Consider the following 18,001-nt stretch of genomic DNA (forward strand, 5'->3'; position numbering starts at 1 on the left):
TGGGTCCCGCATTGTTACCGTCTCCTCAGAAATGAATCCATTAGAAACGTTGGAGAACGAAAATGAGACTCAGTCGGTGCTAATTTCAAATCCCCGAGGTAATTTGAAGTCGTTAACAACAATTTGTGCCTTTGAAAACTAGAAGCTTGCTAATTTCTATGAATAATACATTGAACAAGATAGATATTTTGTTCCTTTTCCATTTTTTGCTTTCAAAGCGTCAAAGATGGAGTCCTTTTTCTTTTCCTTTCCTTTTTTTCCCTCATAGGCGTGGGCAGTGATGAATGGCTCCTGAGCTCTTGGACATCCTATAAAGAGACACCAAATTAGGTTCGCTGATAATAGCAGAACAGAAAATGAAAAAGCTGTGAGAAAACAGACCAAAAAAAAAAAGAAAACAGATGTAATGTTTGGCTTTCAAGAGAAACCAGATAGAAAAACATCAGCTGGGTCGCAGCTTTCGTCTGCTAACCAGCATCGGTGTGCCTCAGAGGAACACGGTGTTAGGTGAGAGGATTCTCAAATAAAGTTTTGGAAAGTTTGGCTTTGTGGAACTCAAACTTTCCGGAACAGCACAACAAAATTAAGCCAGGAGAGATTTATATCTGCCAATATATTGGTACTAAATCAGAATGAGAAAAAATGTAAACTTTGAAGCTCCTGGAAGAAGAAATTAGATTTCTGCTGCATTTTGAGTGAAATTGAATGGTTTTCTCTTATATATTTAAACTATAAATGACTTCAGGGAACATAGCATTCAATAAAAACCAAACTGCAGGTTTAATATAGAGGACAGAATTGGTTAATATGCTTCAAAGAATGTTTCTACTTTCAAGAACGTGCTAATTTACACCCAGGTAGCTCAGTCGAGTTTAGTTCTCAGCGCTGTAGAATTTTAGAAAATTAAATCGCCAATTATTGAACTCCAAACAATTAGATTTTGATAACTGTGAACATTGGTGTCAATATTTTTGATATTTGCCAGGATGGCGTTACGGAGCCACAGAGAACTGATGCAAAACATGAGATGCGCATTCCAGCCCTCTCCAATATCCACTCAGTGTATTAGAATATTGTTGAAAAGTCCATTTTTATCAGGTACTTTAACACTGCAATCAAATTATTTAGATTAATTACACACAAATGTATGTTGAAAGCTTTTATTTCTTTTAATTTTGATAGTTTTCTGCTTATAGTTGATGAAAAAAAATATTTAAAATTACGATATTACACCAGACCAACTAGTACAAAAAAAGTAGCCTCAATGAAAAGTATGTTTTAATACCTTCTTAAAGGTTGTCAACTGTCAAAAGCATTTTTAATCTAGCAAATGAGCCTTATTGGAGTGCATATTGTAATGTATTGAAGATGATTTTATGGTAAACTGTGGGGAGGAAAGCAAAACGAGCAACTGAATTTTATTCTGCACGACGGCTGGACTCCATCTACTTAAAAGGATCACAGAGTAGAGCTGCTGTTCCTCTGCTTAGTAATTCATGTTATTTTGGGCATTTTAAGTAAGGATTGCTTCTGGAAATCTTTCATGGTTCACGGTGGGGAAGCATCGAGGCAGCCGCAGTTATTCCTGCAAAGATTATACCTGAAAGTCTGTCTCTGGAACCCCTTTGGACTCCTCCCAGATAAAACCAGAGGAGGAACCTTAGAGACCACTGAAGCATAGAGGTGGAAGATGTGTGGCACATAAGTGAAAATGAAATTTTTTATCTAATGTTTTCACCCTTGTTTTATAAAGAATCATGTGAATTTCCAGGACACTCTGTCCTACTAACCGAGATGGTTGTTTTTAGTTGAGTGGAAATCAACGGTAACGTTTGTGCAAAAACATTTGAGCGGAATCGAAAGTTCTGAATTGTTTCACTTTTTTAGCTGACAGAATAACTACCTGGTTGCTAAATTATATTTTCATAAACCATGCGAAAATCAGCAATGTGCCACCAGTTAACCACCAGAGAATCAGATCCACCTTTAAGCTCAGTCTACCAATAACCAACCAACTAATTCAGTTATCTCATGACGTTATTATTTGCTCTTTATGATGTTGACAGAAACCTTCTGCCTTCTTCTGGACAGGAATTGGAAAATTAGCGTGTTTGCTTAAACACAATGCATTGTGTGTTTCTGTTGGGCATATTAAAGAAATAAATTCAATTCAGCACTTCTGGTAGTGACTGTTTGAAACGGATTAAAGCAGATTTGTGTTTTGGTGTGCAGCAGCAGGTATGTCCAGTACAGCAAACTGGTTTGAAAATCCCAGTTTCTCCTGTTTTTTTTTTATATATATTTTTTTTTTATCTGCTTTATTGTTGGCTTTTTGACTCTGGTTACTGAAATAAGAACGATACAAGCTGCGTTATTGTCAACAAGCTGTCAATTTATAGGAACTCTTCCTAAGCATGAGTATGGATAAAGTGAGCTCCCTGCATGTCTGTTAAGCCGCAGGATTTCAGGGGAAGCTTGGAGAGAAGAAAACAAAAACCTCAGCTGTGTTAGTCAGAATTGGTTTTGAACACTAAGAGGGTTGTTTTTCTTTTTTATTTCTGCTTAGCTCAAAATAACTCGCACCATTTTAAGGTTAAATTGATCAGATCCTTGGGAAAAATAAAATAAAATGGCAGCTCAGTTAATTTGAACTCGTTTCCCTATTTCTCTCTCTCTTTTTTCAAATACTGTTGATCATAATTTTAAAGTATGCTGGTTAGTTGTTCAGCATTTTCTAAAATTTGTCCCTGTAAAAGTCCAGTTAAAACAAATGATCCTGCTATCCTAACGCTGCTCTAACTCCCTCACCCCCACCGCTCGATGTTAAGTTGAAGATAAAAGGAAGTGGAAAAATAACTTGTGAAAACACACACAACAGTGGAGTCATTGCCTCTCACAGTGTGAAGCTCGGTGAATATTAGAAACATCAAATCGCTCTCTTTCATCAGACATTGTTGTGTTCGAAGAAACAAAGACAGCAGAGAGGAAAGTTCTGAGTTACAACATGGTAAATGCTATCAATTATCAGTAGCTGCGTTTGCATTGCAGGTGTGCGTAGAACAATGTCTGTATACCAATTTCCCAATTGTAATGTTTCCATTAAAAAAAATAAAAAATAAATATATAAGAAACACAATTAAAATCACACATGAATAGGCTTGTTCAGGCAATAAGTCATTAAAAAAACATGCTGCGCCTTTGTCCACCTGCCACTTCCTGTCATCTTCTTCTTCGTCTTTTCTGCCAATAGCAATGTCCGGTTGTTGATCACATGACTTGTGTGGAAAAAGTGTTCACATTGCAGTCTTGCTAAGTGCACTGCCGAAAAACCACCTCATCCTACCGCAAAAACTTTTAAAAATTTTTAGACAAGGTGTTGTTTTTTTTGTTTGTTTGTTCTTATTTACAATTTTACAATTTGCCGTTTCTCCATTAAACAAAATATAAGTATATATGGTCAATAGAAATGCTGCTAGTGTCATGCTTGGTTTTAAACCGACACATAGAGGCTATTTTACTTTGGCACATAGGTAATTATGTTTTATTATTTCTTATATTGTGTCCACTGCTCTCTTCAAAATAACTGAGATCTTCGTTGCTCTTCTTTATCAAAAGTATTTACTGTACATTCACATAGACTCAAACTAACCTCCTGTCACTGCTGCTTCTAGAGTAAGCTCTGCACTGGTGGCATCATGATTCCATTCAAAACATTCTCGCTAATAGCTGCGTCTCCTTGCAATCGTTCTTCGCCGCAATGTAATTAAAAGTCGGTGCAAAAGCCGAGCTGCTTTAACTCAGTCAGTTCAAGTCGCTCTGTAAGTTATTGCCAGGTAAATAAGTGTTTAGCGCAGCACAAAGCACAAAAGAGATGGCTTCTGCACACGGGAAGCCTCGCTCTGTCAGAAGAAGCATTACAGACGCAGCCCACGCTGTCGGACTGACAGGTGATCTCTGGGACAAATCTACTGCAGCGACAGCCGAGTCACGAGGGCTCTGAGCTGTAACTCACACCCTCTAAAAAGTCATTTTAAATCACCAATCAAAGGGAAGGATGAAGAGGAGGTGAAAGTGTGGAAATAAAAAAGAAAAGGCGGGGGAGGACTCGAGGTGGAAGGGGGGTGAGAAACGGTGCCAATTGCTGGCATTTCCCTCTGCTGTCCATGGGAGAGCGAGTTACAGAAATACAACCAGGCCGTCCGTCTGGATGACAGGAGGGGAGAGGAAAGGCCTGACATTTGAGTGAAAAGTGGGGAATCGGGAATAATGCATGAGCGAGGCGGAGATTTATCCTCCTGTTTGACCTCTTCAGGGGAGAACGGTGCGCCATGACGAGAAGGAGCAGGCGAGGAAGCGGGACGGACTTTCAGATTCGCTGCTTTATGAGGAGGCGTCAGCTGACAGGAATCTGATCGTCGTTAAATTTTAAGCCCGTTGCTGAAAAACGGATGAAAACCCTCTCGTCTATTCTCTGTAAACCAAGTTATTCTTTTAAAGATCGAAAGTCTTTTGACGTTTTCAGGTTTTTATTGTGAATATGTTTTTAAAAGGACGCCGACGAAGCTCCACGCGTCGACACTGAAGCGCGTCGGTCCATCTCAGCAAGCTAGAAAATATCAATAAAATGTCCGATTCGAATCAAAAATTTAAATCGTAAAGATTCAGAGTTCATTCAGAGATCATGAAATTCAGACGTTATTGTTTAAATCTGTGCCTGTTGTGATGTATCGCCCATGTTTTCCCCAGTTGGTTGGTTTTACATGGATTATAGCATCGCTGCAGCAGCCTGGAGGAGATCAGCCCGTGGTTCAGCTGAGGTGTTAAAAACGCCCAGGTTGCTTTAATGCCAGCCTTCAGCTCATCTGCATTGTTGGCTCTGGTGTCTGTTATCCCCTCCCCCCTGACTAAACCCCATCGATTCTCTCTGGGAGTCTGCTGGCCAGTCCAGCATAGTGATGCCATGGTCATTAAAGGAGCTGTTGGTTCTTTTGGATGTGTAGGCAGGTGTGAAGTCCTGCAGGACAGGAAATCAGCATCACTATATAAACGTGTTAGCCGAGGGAAGTGCATCTAAAATTTCCCCGTAGGCAGGTGTACGGGTTTTTGAATTGATAAAACACGGTTGGCCGACAGCAGCAGATAAATGACATGGCTTCTTAAACTTCGCACTGGACCTGAAAGGGTTTGGCTCGTCTGCCTCGCCACACTTCACTTCCCCCAGACTACGACAGCTTAATTTTAAGAATGAAATGTTAAATTCATTTCCTTGTGAAAACAGGATTTTGGACAATTGAGCGAGAGTCCATGGCCTTTTCTCTCTAGCCCCGAGACACGATTAAGACGTGGATTAACACCAGTGATATGACAGTTGTATTAAAAGTCCGCTTTCAGCTAAAAAGTCTTGGAGTTTTTTTTTTGTTTTGTTTTTTTTTTATCAGACTTGCTGGCTAGCTAGCAAATGAAGTTTAATGTAAAAGTTTTAATCCTTACAACATACAATCTCTAAATGTTTCAACTGCAACATCCACTAAAAATAATTCGTGGCTGTAATTGAAAACGTTTGAAATGAATATGTTCATGTTTGTTGTTTACCTTTATTACTTTAGCTTGTTTCCAACATTCTGTTTTCTTGAACTTGTGGCAAATCATGTTGCTGCAAGAGGCCAGATTTCAATTTTATACCTATGTTTTTAGCTCCCATGTTGACTTTCTTTGATTCACTTTCGCTTAGTTCAGCAGGCGCTGGGAAATGTATTAAGAAAAGATTTACACATACTGGGCTGAGCTGACAAAAATAATCCCAGAACCTGTTCAGCAGCAAAGTGCTACATTAATCATATTTGTTCAGACCTATAGGAGCCCAAAAAGTGGACAGGTTTGGGTCTGAGTGCTCCGTTCGGTGATGCCCTCTTTTAGCTTTAAAGAGTCCATTTAAGCTCTTAACCTCAACTGACCCCCTGACTGGCTCTGTAAATAAAGCGAGGCGCGTTGGACAAAGAAGAGGGAGAGAGAGAGTAGCCGTGTAATCAAGTGTGTTCGCATCCAGACGTCCTGAGGGATAAAGTGCAGAGAGCGTACTCACAGCTGCGATCTGTTGATGGTTGCAGACAGGAATGTTTTATTTTCCTCCTAACCCTAAACCAGAACAACATAAAATTTGCAGCTGATGAGTCCGCACAGAACAAGACGTTTTTATTATAAGAGTCATAAATCGCAGTTTCCTTCTACTGTGCGGCCCAGACTGTCACGTCGGTGTTGTTTGAGCCTCTTTGTCACCGAAATAACACCGATTTGGGATTTTTGAGTTACTGACTAGGTAGTTTAATCGGGTACAAAAGGGGTTTTGTGGTCATGTCTTCAGGGAGCAGAAGTTCTGGTGTCTTGACAAGTTTTGTGGGAATAACAGCAGGGTATAGGAGGTGATAAATAGATAAGTACTGTCTGCAATAATAAAAACATTTTCCTGGTCTTAGTCTGGTGAAGAACTTGGATTAGAGGTGCCGTCTGTCCACGTTGAAAGTAGATTGTGTCATAACACAAAAAATAACAACAGAGAGAGAAACAAAAAGTCAGTTTCAGATGGCTCACTTCATGCTTCAAAGCATGAAAGGAAGCAGTTTTACTCAAAAAACCTCAACACAAATGAATCAAGCGCTCTAAAATCCGTCGGCTTTGCAAGATATTGGAACTTCTACATGCACAATGATTGTAATTAATAAACATAGGAGGAGACACTAAATTTTAAATTGCACCATTTAGGAACATTTTTTAATTATATGAGTGTTTTATGGAGGTGACGTTGCAAAAAGCGTCAAACATGAGTCAGACTGCAAAAATCCTTAAATTGTAATTCACTTCTAATCTGCTCCTGCGGGCAGATCACAAATTTATAAAGCCTGCATCGCCGTCGTCCTGACAACAGACGTCCCACTGGCGTCTCTCATAATAACTTCATTCTTAGTTGATGGTACTTTATCCGCTTGTGACTTCGACAGCGGCCGTAATGGTTTTAGGGTTTAGATTGGATGGAGGGGAAGACTTGGAGTGGAATCGCGACTTTAAACGGAGAAGATAAATTATCCGTGTTAATGAGGAACACCCCCTGCTTCCTCGCGCACAAGAAGAAGAGGGATGGATGGAGATGATGCGGAGGACAGCAGTGCTGAGAATAGCTCTTAGTATAATAAGGAGGCGCTCCTCGTTTCTTCCCTCCAGTTCTCCCTCTGATGGTGTCCATCACTCTTGCCGCTTCTCTGTTATCTCAGCATCCCTGAAAGGTCTGCTCTGATTTCCTCCACCTTCACGAGGCCGTGCCTCTTCGTGAAGCGGGGGAGAAAAGGGTTTGTCCTGTAAGTTTAAAGCAAACATATTACCTCTTCCCTCTGTTTTTTTCCCCCCTCTTCATTATGGTTCATGTTTCAGATGATAAGAAAGTTAATATCAAACAAAAAATAACCTGAGTAAATACAATGGTTTCATTTCATAAGGGAATCAAATATCTAACCCCCATCCCTAAATGTAACCCAATTATTGAAGTTGTAGTTGTCTCTAAACCCAATAACTAGCTGTGAATTAGAATAATTTCATAAATGTTTGTTTTCTCCTAAATGGTGTTGATGGTATTTGGAGTTTCTTTGGCTGAACTGATTTATTAAACCTGCACCATATATATTTTAAAAAGCCTTGTATTTAACCAGGTGTTTTATGTCTTGAAAGAACAACAAAAAAAGACAGCATAGCTCTCAACACGCATAAGCCCTAAATGGATGCAGTGGGGATAAACGGTGAAGAGACATGCATCAGTGTGAGTCCCGGCAAATCAATAAACCCGTGTGAGAGCTCCCTGTGGAACGGTTAATTTAGAAACAAACCCTCTGATTCCACACACAGGAAAAAAAAAAAAAAAAGAAATAAAGCAGATCTTTATTTTGTATGTTTCCATGGTTACCGAGATGGTCTTTTTTATCAGAGTGACACATAAGTAGTGCCACAAACAAAGGCGTCCACATTTCTGTTGTGTAGTGTGAACTCGTCGACTCTTAACGGAGAGGATCTGGTTAAAAACAGGCAGGAGCGTTAGCATAGCTGAGGTGGTGTCCATGACGTACAGCAGCAGGATGATTTATTTGTTTGTAGATTATTCTTATTTTTAAGAAGACAAACTAGCTTTGTTTCCTTTACCTTTCTTACTGACTAATACTCAGCAGCTGGTTTTATACCAGTAGCCACAAACAACATCCCAGCTAAACTTGTGATGCTAGTTTTAAGCTAGTTCTATAAAAACACAGCAAAGCTATTGGCACCAAGATTTATTGACTGTGTGGCATGAAACATCCTGTTTTTATAGTTTTATAGTCTTTTGATGAGCATATATGTGATGTGAGGTCAACACTGGTGTTTCAGACATAAACTGTTTGATTTAGTTGTTGGTCTTGATAAGCTAGCCTCCAGCTCTGGCATGAAGTTGTTTTTGTAGTGAACTAGCAAAGACTTTGCGCTCAACTTGCCATATGTTGGGGTAGGAAACTGAAAACTTGCGATAAACAGTAGCAGCATAGCAGCACCGTTTATGGCTGATTGGAACTCTTGACAGTCAGGGTATTGGTAGTAATTTTTTATAATTTTTCTGCATTTACAATTTTTCTACATTTATAATGTTGTTTTTTTTTACCCTGTAGGTTCAGTTTGTAGTAGAGACTTTCAGAGAAAACTCAGCACAATTTGCCAAAGATGAAAAAGATTTTTTTTTCTTTTATATTTGCAGGAAGACACATTGTTATTTCTTTTTCCCCACATACAGACTGGACTCAATAAAGCCTAATACTGTGTTCCTTTCCCTGATTAGGTGGTTGAACAGGGCAGAGGATATATAAGACCTAACTAGGTCAGGTTTGCTTGGTGCATGACTGTGTTTGATGGGAGAACAGCAGAGTGGGTTGTTGGCACGTTGCGCGGATGTCTCTTGATGTTTTTTTGGCCTTATTTTCAGTGTTTTGTTTCTGACTCTCAGCAGAGCTCTGTGCCACATGAAAGCCAATGAGATAAGTGAATAAATGGTCAAATTGCAGCCTCTGCGCCGTGTTCTGTAATTGATGGTTGCACGATGTGGTCTCTTAACTCCGAGGACCTCTGACACTTAAACAAATGACATGATTAGACCTAGCAGGATGTCGCCAATGCCTGAGAATTGCACGCTTTTTGTTTACGAGCTGTTTTCTCTCCGTCCTCTCTGCAGCTGGCGACATGGGACTCGGTTCACGGGCTGAACGGCAGCCTGAAGGAGAGTCGCATAGAGAACGGGATGCAAGGGCTGACGGTTAAAGTGGTCACTCTGTTGGTAAGTGACGTGCATGGAGTTGACTTGATCTTCTACTAGGTTTGCTTAGTTTGGAAAAATAAGAACACAAATATTATAACATTTGTCCACAATTAGCAGCAGTAACTCTCACCGGTGGTTTTCTGTGTCACTGTAAACCTCTGGCATACCAAATTATCGACCTGTGGCTTTATTTTATTGTTTATCTCTTTTATGCGCTTGACACGTTGTGGTGTTGACTTGGTCACCATCATAATAAGATCTTGATATTTTTTCAGCATTGTTTAATTAAATAAATTAAATTAAATGTTACCAGGTTCTGTATTAGGAGAACAAGTCTCAAATAACCAGGGTTTCACCACCATGCTGACCGGTTGAAATGAGACGTTTGTGCTCATATTAGATTCCTTACCTTCTACAACAAATTTGTCTTTAGGGTCTTTGAGAGCATGACTGTGTGTCACTCGGTTAGAACTGAAGAACGTGAAAATGCCTTAAAGCTACATTGTTACTTTTTAGATGTTTGCCTTATATATTTGTTTAAAAACTCACCATACATATTACTTTTCACTGATCAAAGTGATCAGAGTTCCCATAGTTCATGAGGAATTCTAACTTTTGCTGGCAATTTTTGTTATTTGGAAAGTTTTTCAGATCAGTCAGACTTTCCACTCCCAACACGTTGTTTGTCGAGGCGTCGATCCCGTACTTCGGCTTCAGTGACGCCTCGTTCCGTGCGATTAGTTTAAGGGGTACGCACAACCGAGGGTTTTTACGTCCGTGATCCGACAACAACAGCAGGCCGCCGCTCCAGGTCCCCACTTTTGCCTTCTTCTGCCTAAGCTGCAACGAGTCGCATGTCTAACCAAGCAGGACTAATGCCTCCTCCCCGCAGTTCAGCGCCTGCTGCTGCAGCACCTCCAGGTGTCGGTGCTGCCGAGCAGAAACACTAACACCAACTGCCACAGTGGCACAAGACCGCCTCAGACACCCCGACCTTACAGTAGCCGTCGCGTTTTCCCTTCAGCCTGACAGAAGTTCCTTTAACTCCCACTCTTACTGTGAAGCCGAAGCCTCCCTCACGCTGCGACTTTTATCCTCACTAACACCCCCTCCTTTCTCCAACTGGCTTCCTGCAGGAGGATCCTTTCGTCATGGTGGCAGAGAACATCCTCGGGCAGCCCAAGAGATATAAAGGATTCTCCATCGACGTCCTGGACGCCCTCGCGAAGATCCTGGGCTTTAAATATGAGATCTACCAGGTCAGACTGAGCTTCACACCCAGCTGTTTTTCTGCTTAAGTTTAATGTTTTATGAGGCAGACTTGCAGCGACTTTTAGCTTTTTCACACATTTCAAATGTGCAAATGCAGAACTTGCATTAGTGAGACTATTTAACTGGATTGGTAAAGGGAGGGAAGGGAGGAAAAAATGGCTTTTCCCCGAAGCCAGCCATTAATATTTTGTATTACAAAGTAATTTCAGGAAATAAAAAGAGAACGACAAGTTCAAGCAAGTTGAGATGAGATGGAAAAATTCATAAATCTTCTCAGGTTTTAGTTAAAAAGTAAGGAGGGGGATATTTCCTTTTCCTTTATGCAAAAAATAATTTAAGAGAAATCAAAGTGAAAGAACCTCCAGGGAAATCTGAAAGCAAAATGTGTTTTTTTTTTTTGTTGTTTTTTTTGTTCCTTGAAGACCGCATTTTGCATTAAGACTAAATTGATGTTACAATTTCCTCCCGAGTTTTCAAGCTCGCCACTTTAATGCCGACCAGGTTAAGAAAAAGACAGCTGGACAAAGCGGTAAACAACAACTCCCTGCATTAGTTTATTTTACGTACGCAATACGCAAAGTGACTGAAGGTGAATGTAAAGCCAGGTTCAAAAGCACTGATTTTCAAAAGTGTTTGTACACAAATATAGGAAACCATTATATTAAAATAAATAAATGTTTATATGTATCACGGGGTTCCAGAGCAGTCCGGAAAAGTCTGTCTTTAGTTTCTTTCAGGTGTGGAGAATGATTGGGAAATATTTGTATTTCCAGCCATATCCAATTGTCTCATTGTTTGGTTGTTTGGCTTGATTGTTGGTTCATTAGTTGGTTGGTTAGTCTCTTCCTTCCTTTCTGCTGAGCTCTTTCTAAATTATTTGACTAAGGGTTTTACTGGAAAAAAAAAAAAAAATCTAAATATTTGTTTTACTATTTTACTCAGGTCGCAGACAGCAAATACGGCTCTCAGCTTCCCAACGGCTCCTGGAACGGGATGATTGGGGATCTCATCAACAAGGTAAAACTAAACTCTGAAATAAACACACACAGTGTGGAAGTGCACAGATTAAATTCACCTATCAATGCTCCCATCGTTAAGTCACCTCCTTTTGAAAGCTGACGTAGTTGTTCGACGTCCATCTTTGTCCCGTTGCCTCCTCTGTTCCTGCAGAGAGCCGACCTCGCCGTGTCGGCCATTACCATCACGCCGGAGAGGGAGAACGTGGTCGACTTCAGCAAGCGCTACCTTGACTACAGCGTCGGCATCCTGCTGCGAAAACCCGAAGAGAAGATCAACATCTTCTCCCTGTTTGCGCCGTTCGACCTGGCCGTGTGGGCCTGCATCGCAGCCGCCATCCCGGTGGTGGGGGTGCTCATCTTCCTGCTCAACAGGTTGCAGGCTCTGCGCTCCTCTTCCTGCTCCTCCTCCCAGAATGCACCACCGGGCCATCTGTCCAACGGAGTGGGTTCGGGCACGCTGCACAGCGCCATCTGGATTGTTTATGGAGCATTTGTTCAGCAAGGTGAGCATGAAGTTCCCACTGTTAGTGAAAGAACAGAAGTACTTGTTTTAAACTTTCAAACTAACTTGCTGTGGTGTTTTTAGTGTCTTTAAGTTGTTTTATGTTCTTAAAAGCCCGTCTGGCTACACGTCACGAGCTAGCTAAAGCTATTATTTGGTATTTGTTTATACTTGACACTTGTCCTCATTCGAATAAACAATAAAGAAAGAATGAAACAGTGGAACGGCCCTGGCAGATATACATAAGGCATTTACAACAAATTTTTACGTGGAGACACAGGAACACAGCTTTTGCACAGGGAAATGTAGCCAACTTTAACACTCTATACACAGCGTAAGGCATTAAAAGCATCAGTGCATCACAGATTTGACCATGCTTCAAAAATCTGGAATAAATGTCAGTGACTCCGTGTTGTAAGTCTCTTCCTGTGTTTCTATCCATTGTTTTACATTCAGTCTCTCTTTTCAGTTCTTTGTGATGACTTTCCTTGCAGCTGCAATCATAAGTATAAAGATACAGACGTCCTGTTTTTAATCACGCCTTCCTAGAATCAGACCCACGTAAAAAGACTTGTGGGCGTCTGGAAACTTTAGCTTTAAGACGTCAATATGTTCGTCCAATGAATCCTAACCAGAATGGTAGTAAATTGTCACATGACTAAAGGACGTGCATGTGATTGGCATTAACTCTCTCTCACCAGCATGTTTGTGCTCCATTTTGCTTCCTTTTCAAATAAGGTATAATATTGTACTAAAAACTTTCTGAAGTTTGGGGAGCCGAATTGTGTTTTGCACTCTTCACTTTCCCGAGATTTCCCTTTGAATTTCTCTTACACATTTGACGTTTTATTGGGTGTGAATTGTTGCTTCGAATGGAAACAAGAAAATAACTTTGCAAACTATTTTAGAAGGCGTCTGTCTTTTAGAATTCAGCATTCTTGTCACATTCTCAAAATAGATTTTGAATTGTTTTTTGTCTTTTTCATCCACCCCAAGTCCCAGCTTCACATTTCTAACCTGAAGGGCAGAGGTAGAAATATCAACCCAGCAGCAGACCGACACTCAGAGGCAGAAACAAACCGTACACATGTTCTCACACAGAGACACACGCATAGAATCTCACAGCAGAGGCTCCCAGATGCATCTATTATGGTCTGGCAGGTTGCCTGGGAAACCTTTTGAACCAACGGCTGTGATTAGACTCCGGCTCTGTGCTTGCAGTGATAAAGCACCTTTCTCTGTTCGACCTTTGCGGTCAATGAGAGGTGGCCGGCCTGGTACCTGGCGCCTCGTTTCCCCCGAACACCTGTGTCACCTTCCACTTGATGCTTAGCGTGTCTTCGCCCTGAAACCTCTCACAAGTATCCATGTTCAGATTTTGACTGCTGACCTCCCTCCCTCCTGACCGCTGACCTCCCTCCTCCTTCTCCGTGTGCCGCGCGTGTCTTCGCAGGAGGTGACGGCATGGTCGGCTCGGTGGCGCTGCGGATCGTCATGGGCAGCTGGTGGCTCTTCACGCTCATCGTGTGTTCGTCGTACACGGCCAACTTGGCGGCGTACCTCACCGTGTCACGCATGGACCACGCCATACGGTAACTTGCGCTTTTCTGTTGTCTGTTTTCTGAGCGGCTCACCCTGAGGTGAACCGCATCTCGTGCTGCTGGCTTCTGTCTGCAACTCCTGCAAACATGTGAATTATTTAGATGTAGATGAAAAAAAAACAAAAACATCTGAATCTCTGCAGGACTTTTTTATCTTCAATCTGCAGATTTTGTCTTAATAGTTTTAAAGTCTTAAATATTCACAAGAGCAGATCTCTGGTATTGAAGATTGCTTGGTTACAGTGAATGGAGCGTTGATGCTCTGCCTGCGGGTTCAGAGGTCACAGCTCAAGCTGCTCACAGGAATTCCTCCAGAATCCTCTTACTTTCACTCATCACTTTTAATTGTCTTCTTCTCTGATATTTGCTTGCTAGCATTTATTTTTCAGGCATATTTATTTATTTATTTATTTATTTTGGCTTTTATTTGAAAGTGCAATGACAGGAAAGTAGGGTAATGTGAGAGAGAGAGGGAAGATATGCAGCAAAAGTCACCAGGGCGGGAATCGAACCTGCGACGGCCGTGTCGAGGACTAAGGCCTGCGCTTAACCCCGGCGCCACCACAGCACCCCGATTCAGACATGTTTTAATTAGACTACACAACATAGAATCTAGAAATGCATAACTGATGAAGAGATGATGTGTCTGCCAGAAAGAAAATTGAGTTAACGTGACAAGTGAAGATGCAGTAGCTTGGTGCGGTTAGAGGTCGAAGAAGTGGAAGTGAAGCATAAACAGCTCTACAAATGAGCTAATCTTATTACATGTCATTACATAGACTGTGAATAGTCTGAGCGATAGTGAGATTATTTAGATTTTGTGTCTTTGCAGTCCACATGTGATGACTTCAGGAAAATTTTCCTGAAGTCATCAGGAAATGTTGACTTCAGGAAACATTTCAGCTCCAGCTGACAATGTGTTTAAGTTGCGTGTTATGTAATGCATGCATTAAAAAATATATATTTTATGGGGGAAGTTATGTTTTTATTGGTTATAAACTTTACAGACAGAGAAAAATGTCACACCTTCGTTTCATGTGCAGCAGACACATTTTTCAAAATATGTCTGTATCTCTGAAGGAAACCCCATCATTCGCAGAACAACAGCATGTCAGGCTCTGTGTCTCCGTCTCCAGCTCATAATGACATTTGGAACATCATTAGCAGAGCCTGACATTTCTGCCCCATCAAAACTGTAAATTTGAGGGTAAATAGCAGCCTTATTAAATGTCAGAAAACACTAAAGTTATTGAGCTGGTGTGAAGATTCTCATAAGAGAAGATTAAAAACTATTTTTGGGAAAGATTGGGGTGACGTGATTGGCTTGTCTGGAGACGAAGCAGATCCTTGAGAAGGAGCTTGAAATTATTTTATGAAAGTGTCCCATTGAAGAGCGATTTGGAAATTATTACTACAATATCTTGTCTGACATAATTAGATTAATTCCATCGTGAATGAGATTTGAATTCAGTTGGTGCGGTTAGTATCTTTTTTTTTTTTTTTCTGGGTTGGGACTTTAGGTTAGGTACAGCGGTGAGAGCCACATCATATGTGTTACAGGTTTTTAATAATTCAGTTTTTTGAGGATTTTCAATTTGCAGATATTGTAGAGACTGTAAGGAAAAGTTCTGAGCTGCTAATTCGGAGTCCTTTAATCTCTGTTTCGTCATGCAGTTTAGCACTAAGCAAAGAAGATGAGCATGAAGATGCAGAATATTTCAGAAATAACTTCCTGATGTGCAAAACAATGTGAAAATATCCTGCTCTTAAAGCTCATTAACTCCTAAATGAATCAAAATGAGTTGAGTAGAATAAATGTTTTAGTAAAGCGAACATGCTGGTCTGTGTGGGAAGCAAATTGGCAGAAACATATTTTGTTAGCTGGAGATATCTGAGGTTTCAGTCTGCTCATCATATGAATTTGGTCTTTTAATTTGAGCCATGATACAACATACAACTGCAAAGACGTTTGGAATTATAGAGTTGAATATATGCATTCGCCCTAATTTGTTTTGTGTTACTGAACAGAATTTTGAACTTACAAGATCAGAGCATGTTACCTTCTGGTTATTGAATGTTCAAAAGAGAGTTTATTTATACAAGACGAGAAGAATTTCTTATGCAGCACTCATTAGATCACCGATTTTTGAAATAATTGCATGGTCTGAAGCTGAAAATCTTTCTAGTAGATTTGTACGGATTGGTAAAAACTCTTGTAAACAACTTTAGGTTCCATTTCCATGTTTTCAGTCAGATCTGTAAGAGCAGGTTATTCACATTTTTCACCGTTTTGGTCAGAATGTACACCTGTATCTAGCAGAATATTTCAGAGGAGGACAGAGAAGACCAACCCAGGAAACGACAGAGCTCAACTCAGCCATGAATGGAAACTGCTGGAACACCAGCGTCACTGTCCACAGTGGATACATTTTCATAACACAATAATCTGAGAGAGTGCCGACCAAGAAATGACGCAAGAGCTTGAAAACTGGCATCTTCAAGTTATTCTGAAAGCTCCAGCTGCCCACGTGGAACAGTCAACCGAATTCTGGGCAAAAGTTTGATGATCGGACGGGTCAAGCCAGAGAAGAAGAGTCAACGAGGAACTACTGTTAGCATCCTGGTGGCACCATCGTGCAGTCGGTCGGTTTCACTACCACTTGCACAGTTGTGTTGAGTAGCTTTTTGCGGTTTAGCATTCACCCAGATTTTTTTCTGGGACATAAATGCTACTTAACACGCTAGTGGCAGGTGTTTGCAAAGCAGCCTGACCCTGGAGTCGGTTTCCACTGTGTCTGTTCATATCTACTTGGTTTTGAACTATTCAAATTGACAGTTATAAGGATTTTTAAGGGGATATCAAGTGCTCACAGATTTTAGCTTTATGTCTGTAACCTCTGTGAATATCAGGCGTTTCATTGTAATGAAAACTCACACCCTCCAAATTCTTCAACTTCAGTTCAAATCCACAGCAAAGATGGTTTGGAACGTGAACACATTTTGGTGTTTTGAACGAGTTAAACCCCAAACGTACATCCAAACTGCTTTTGGACAGGATAAACCCAAATGAGATTAAGCTTCAAAAATCAGACTTCTGCCCTGTTGAAAGATTGTGAACTGGTTTTAAAAGCCAGGTCCATGGCAGGAAACCAACTAGTTTAAACTAACTATACCACTTTTTTATAGAAAATTGGTCAAATATCCAGCAAGAATGATGCCGGAAGCTTGTTGCAGGAGTGTGTGGTTGAATTAAAGGAGCATTTAATTGTGTGTATAAATTGATGCTGAATGTCTTGTTATTATAATGGGATACAGGAAGCTGCTCTATATCCTCTCTGACTGGCCAACTTTGCAGGTGGATGGTAGGACTTGGTCATCTAATACCTTAAGTCTCCCTGTCTGAGGGCTCAGTGGCTCGGCAGCTGTTTACTGAATTGAGTCACATGGCTCGTGTGGAAAATTTAGTAGCTATTCCAACAACTTTTCAGAAATTATTTCTCCAGAATTTGTGCTGAAAAAGAAAATAATGTTTCTTTGCAGACCAAGAGCAGGATTTTTACAGTTCTTTCTGGTGTTTTTCTTTGGTTGAGGTTCAGAAAACAAGACTTGTCTTTTTACTGACGGCAGTTTTCTGAATGTTTATGTGGATGATTGAAATGTGGATCAATCTACCACAAGAAAAAGGAGCCATTTCCTCCTCTCTGGGTAAAAGCTGCGTCCTGCTCTCTTTTTTTATTAATTACATAGCTTATTTTTCTTCTACGGTCATGTTTTATAAATTACATTATGTATGCAAAATATACCAACAAAAGAAACTCTGAGCGGTCTATGATTTGTTTGAGAGATTTAAGAAATAAAATGAAGGAACTTCAAACGAATGAATCAAAATCCTAAATCTCTGTTAGTTTAAGTTTTTCTTTTCTGTATTGATTCGGTGTTTTGAAGATGTAGTTTCATAGTGTGAAAACTTCAGTTGGCGTTCATTATAAAGCTGGATATCAGAGAGGAGACAAAAGTTCTGAACAACATGTGAGCCTGTTCTTTTAAAGACGGCTCACACAAATGAAACCCGCTGCGTTGAATCTCAGAAACTTGGAGAGAGCTGCAGGAGGCGGAAAATTGAGGAGGAGGAGGGAGAGGAGCGGGAGGGCTGCTGAGCGTTTTTGTAATGTTGGAAACTACAAAAGTTTTTTGTTTTTTTTAAATCTTAAATTCACTTTGTCTTGAAGGAACATTTGTCTTTTGCAAAGCAGAGCTGGAACAGTCTCTGGTTTCACAGATTTGATTT

General features: G+C 40.5%; 1 protein-coding gene across 2 annotated transcripts in view; it reads left to right on the plus strand.

Annotated features, from left to right (window-relative positions):
- grid1b (glutamate receptor, ionotropic, delta 1b) overlaps positions 1-18,001 on the plus strand; it is a 473,055-nt gene that overhangs the window by 425,118 nt on the left and 29,936 nt on the right. For both annotated transcript variants that reach the window (XM_016678067.1, XM_007565215.2), the window contains exons 9-13: positions 9,236-9,337; positions 10,456-10,578; positions 11,534-11,608; positions 11,762-12,113; positions 13,566-13,704. In XM_016678067.1, the coding sequence (XP_016533553.1) occupies positions 9,236-9,337; positions 10,456-10,578; positions 11,534-11,608; positions 11,762-12,113; positions 13,566-13,704 (791 nt within the window). The remainder of the gene's footprint in view (positions 1-9,235; positions 9,338-10,455; positions 10,579-11,533; positions 11,609-11,761; positions 12,114-13,565; positions 13,705-18,001) is intronic.

This window comes from Poecilia formosa, unplaced genomic scaffold (assembly GCF_000485575.1).
Source record: "Poecilia formosa unplaced genomic scaffold, Poecilia_formosa-5.1.2 Scaffold173, whole genome shotgun sequence".
NCBI classification, from domain to species: Eukaryota; Metazoa; Chordata; class Actinopteri; order Cyprinodontiformes; family Poeciliidae; genus Poecilia; species Poecilia formosa.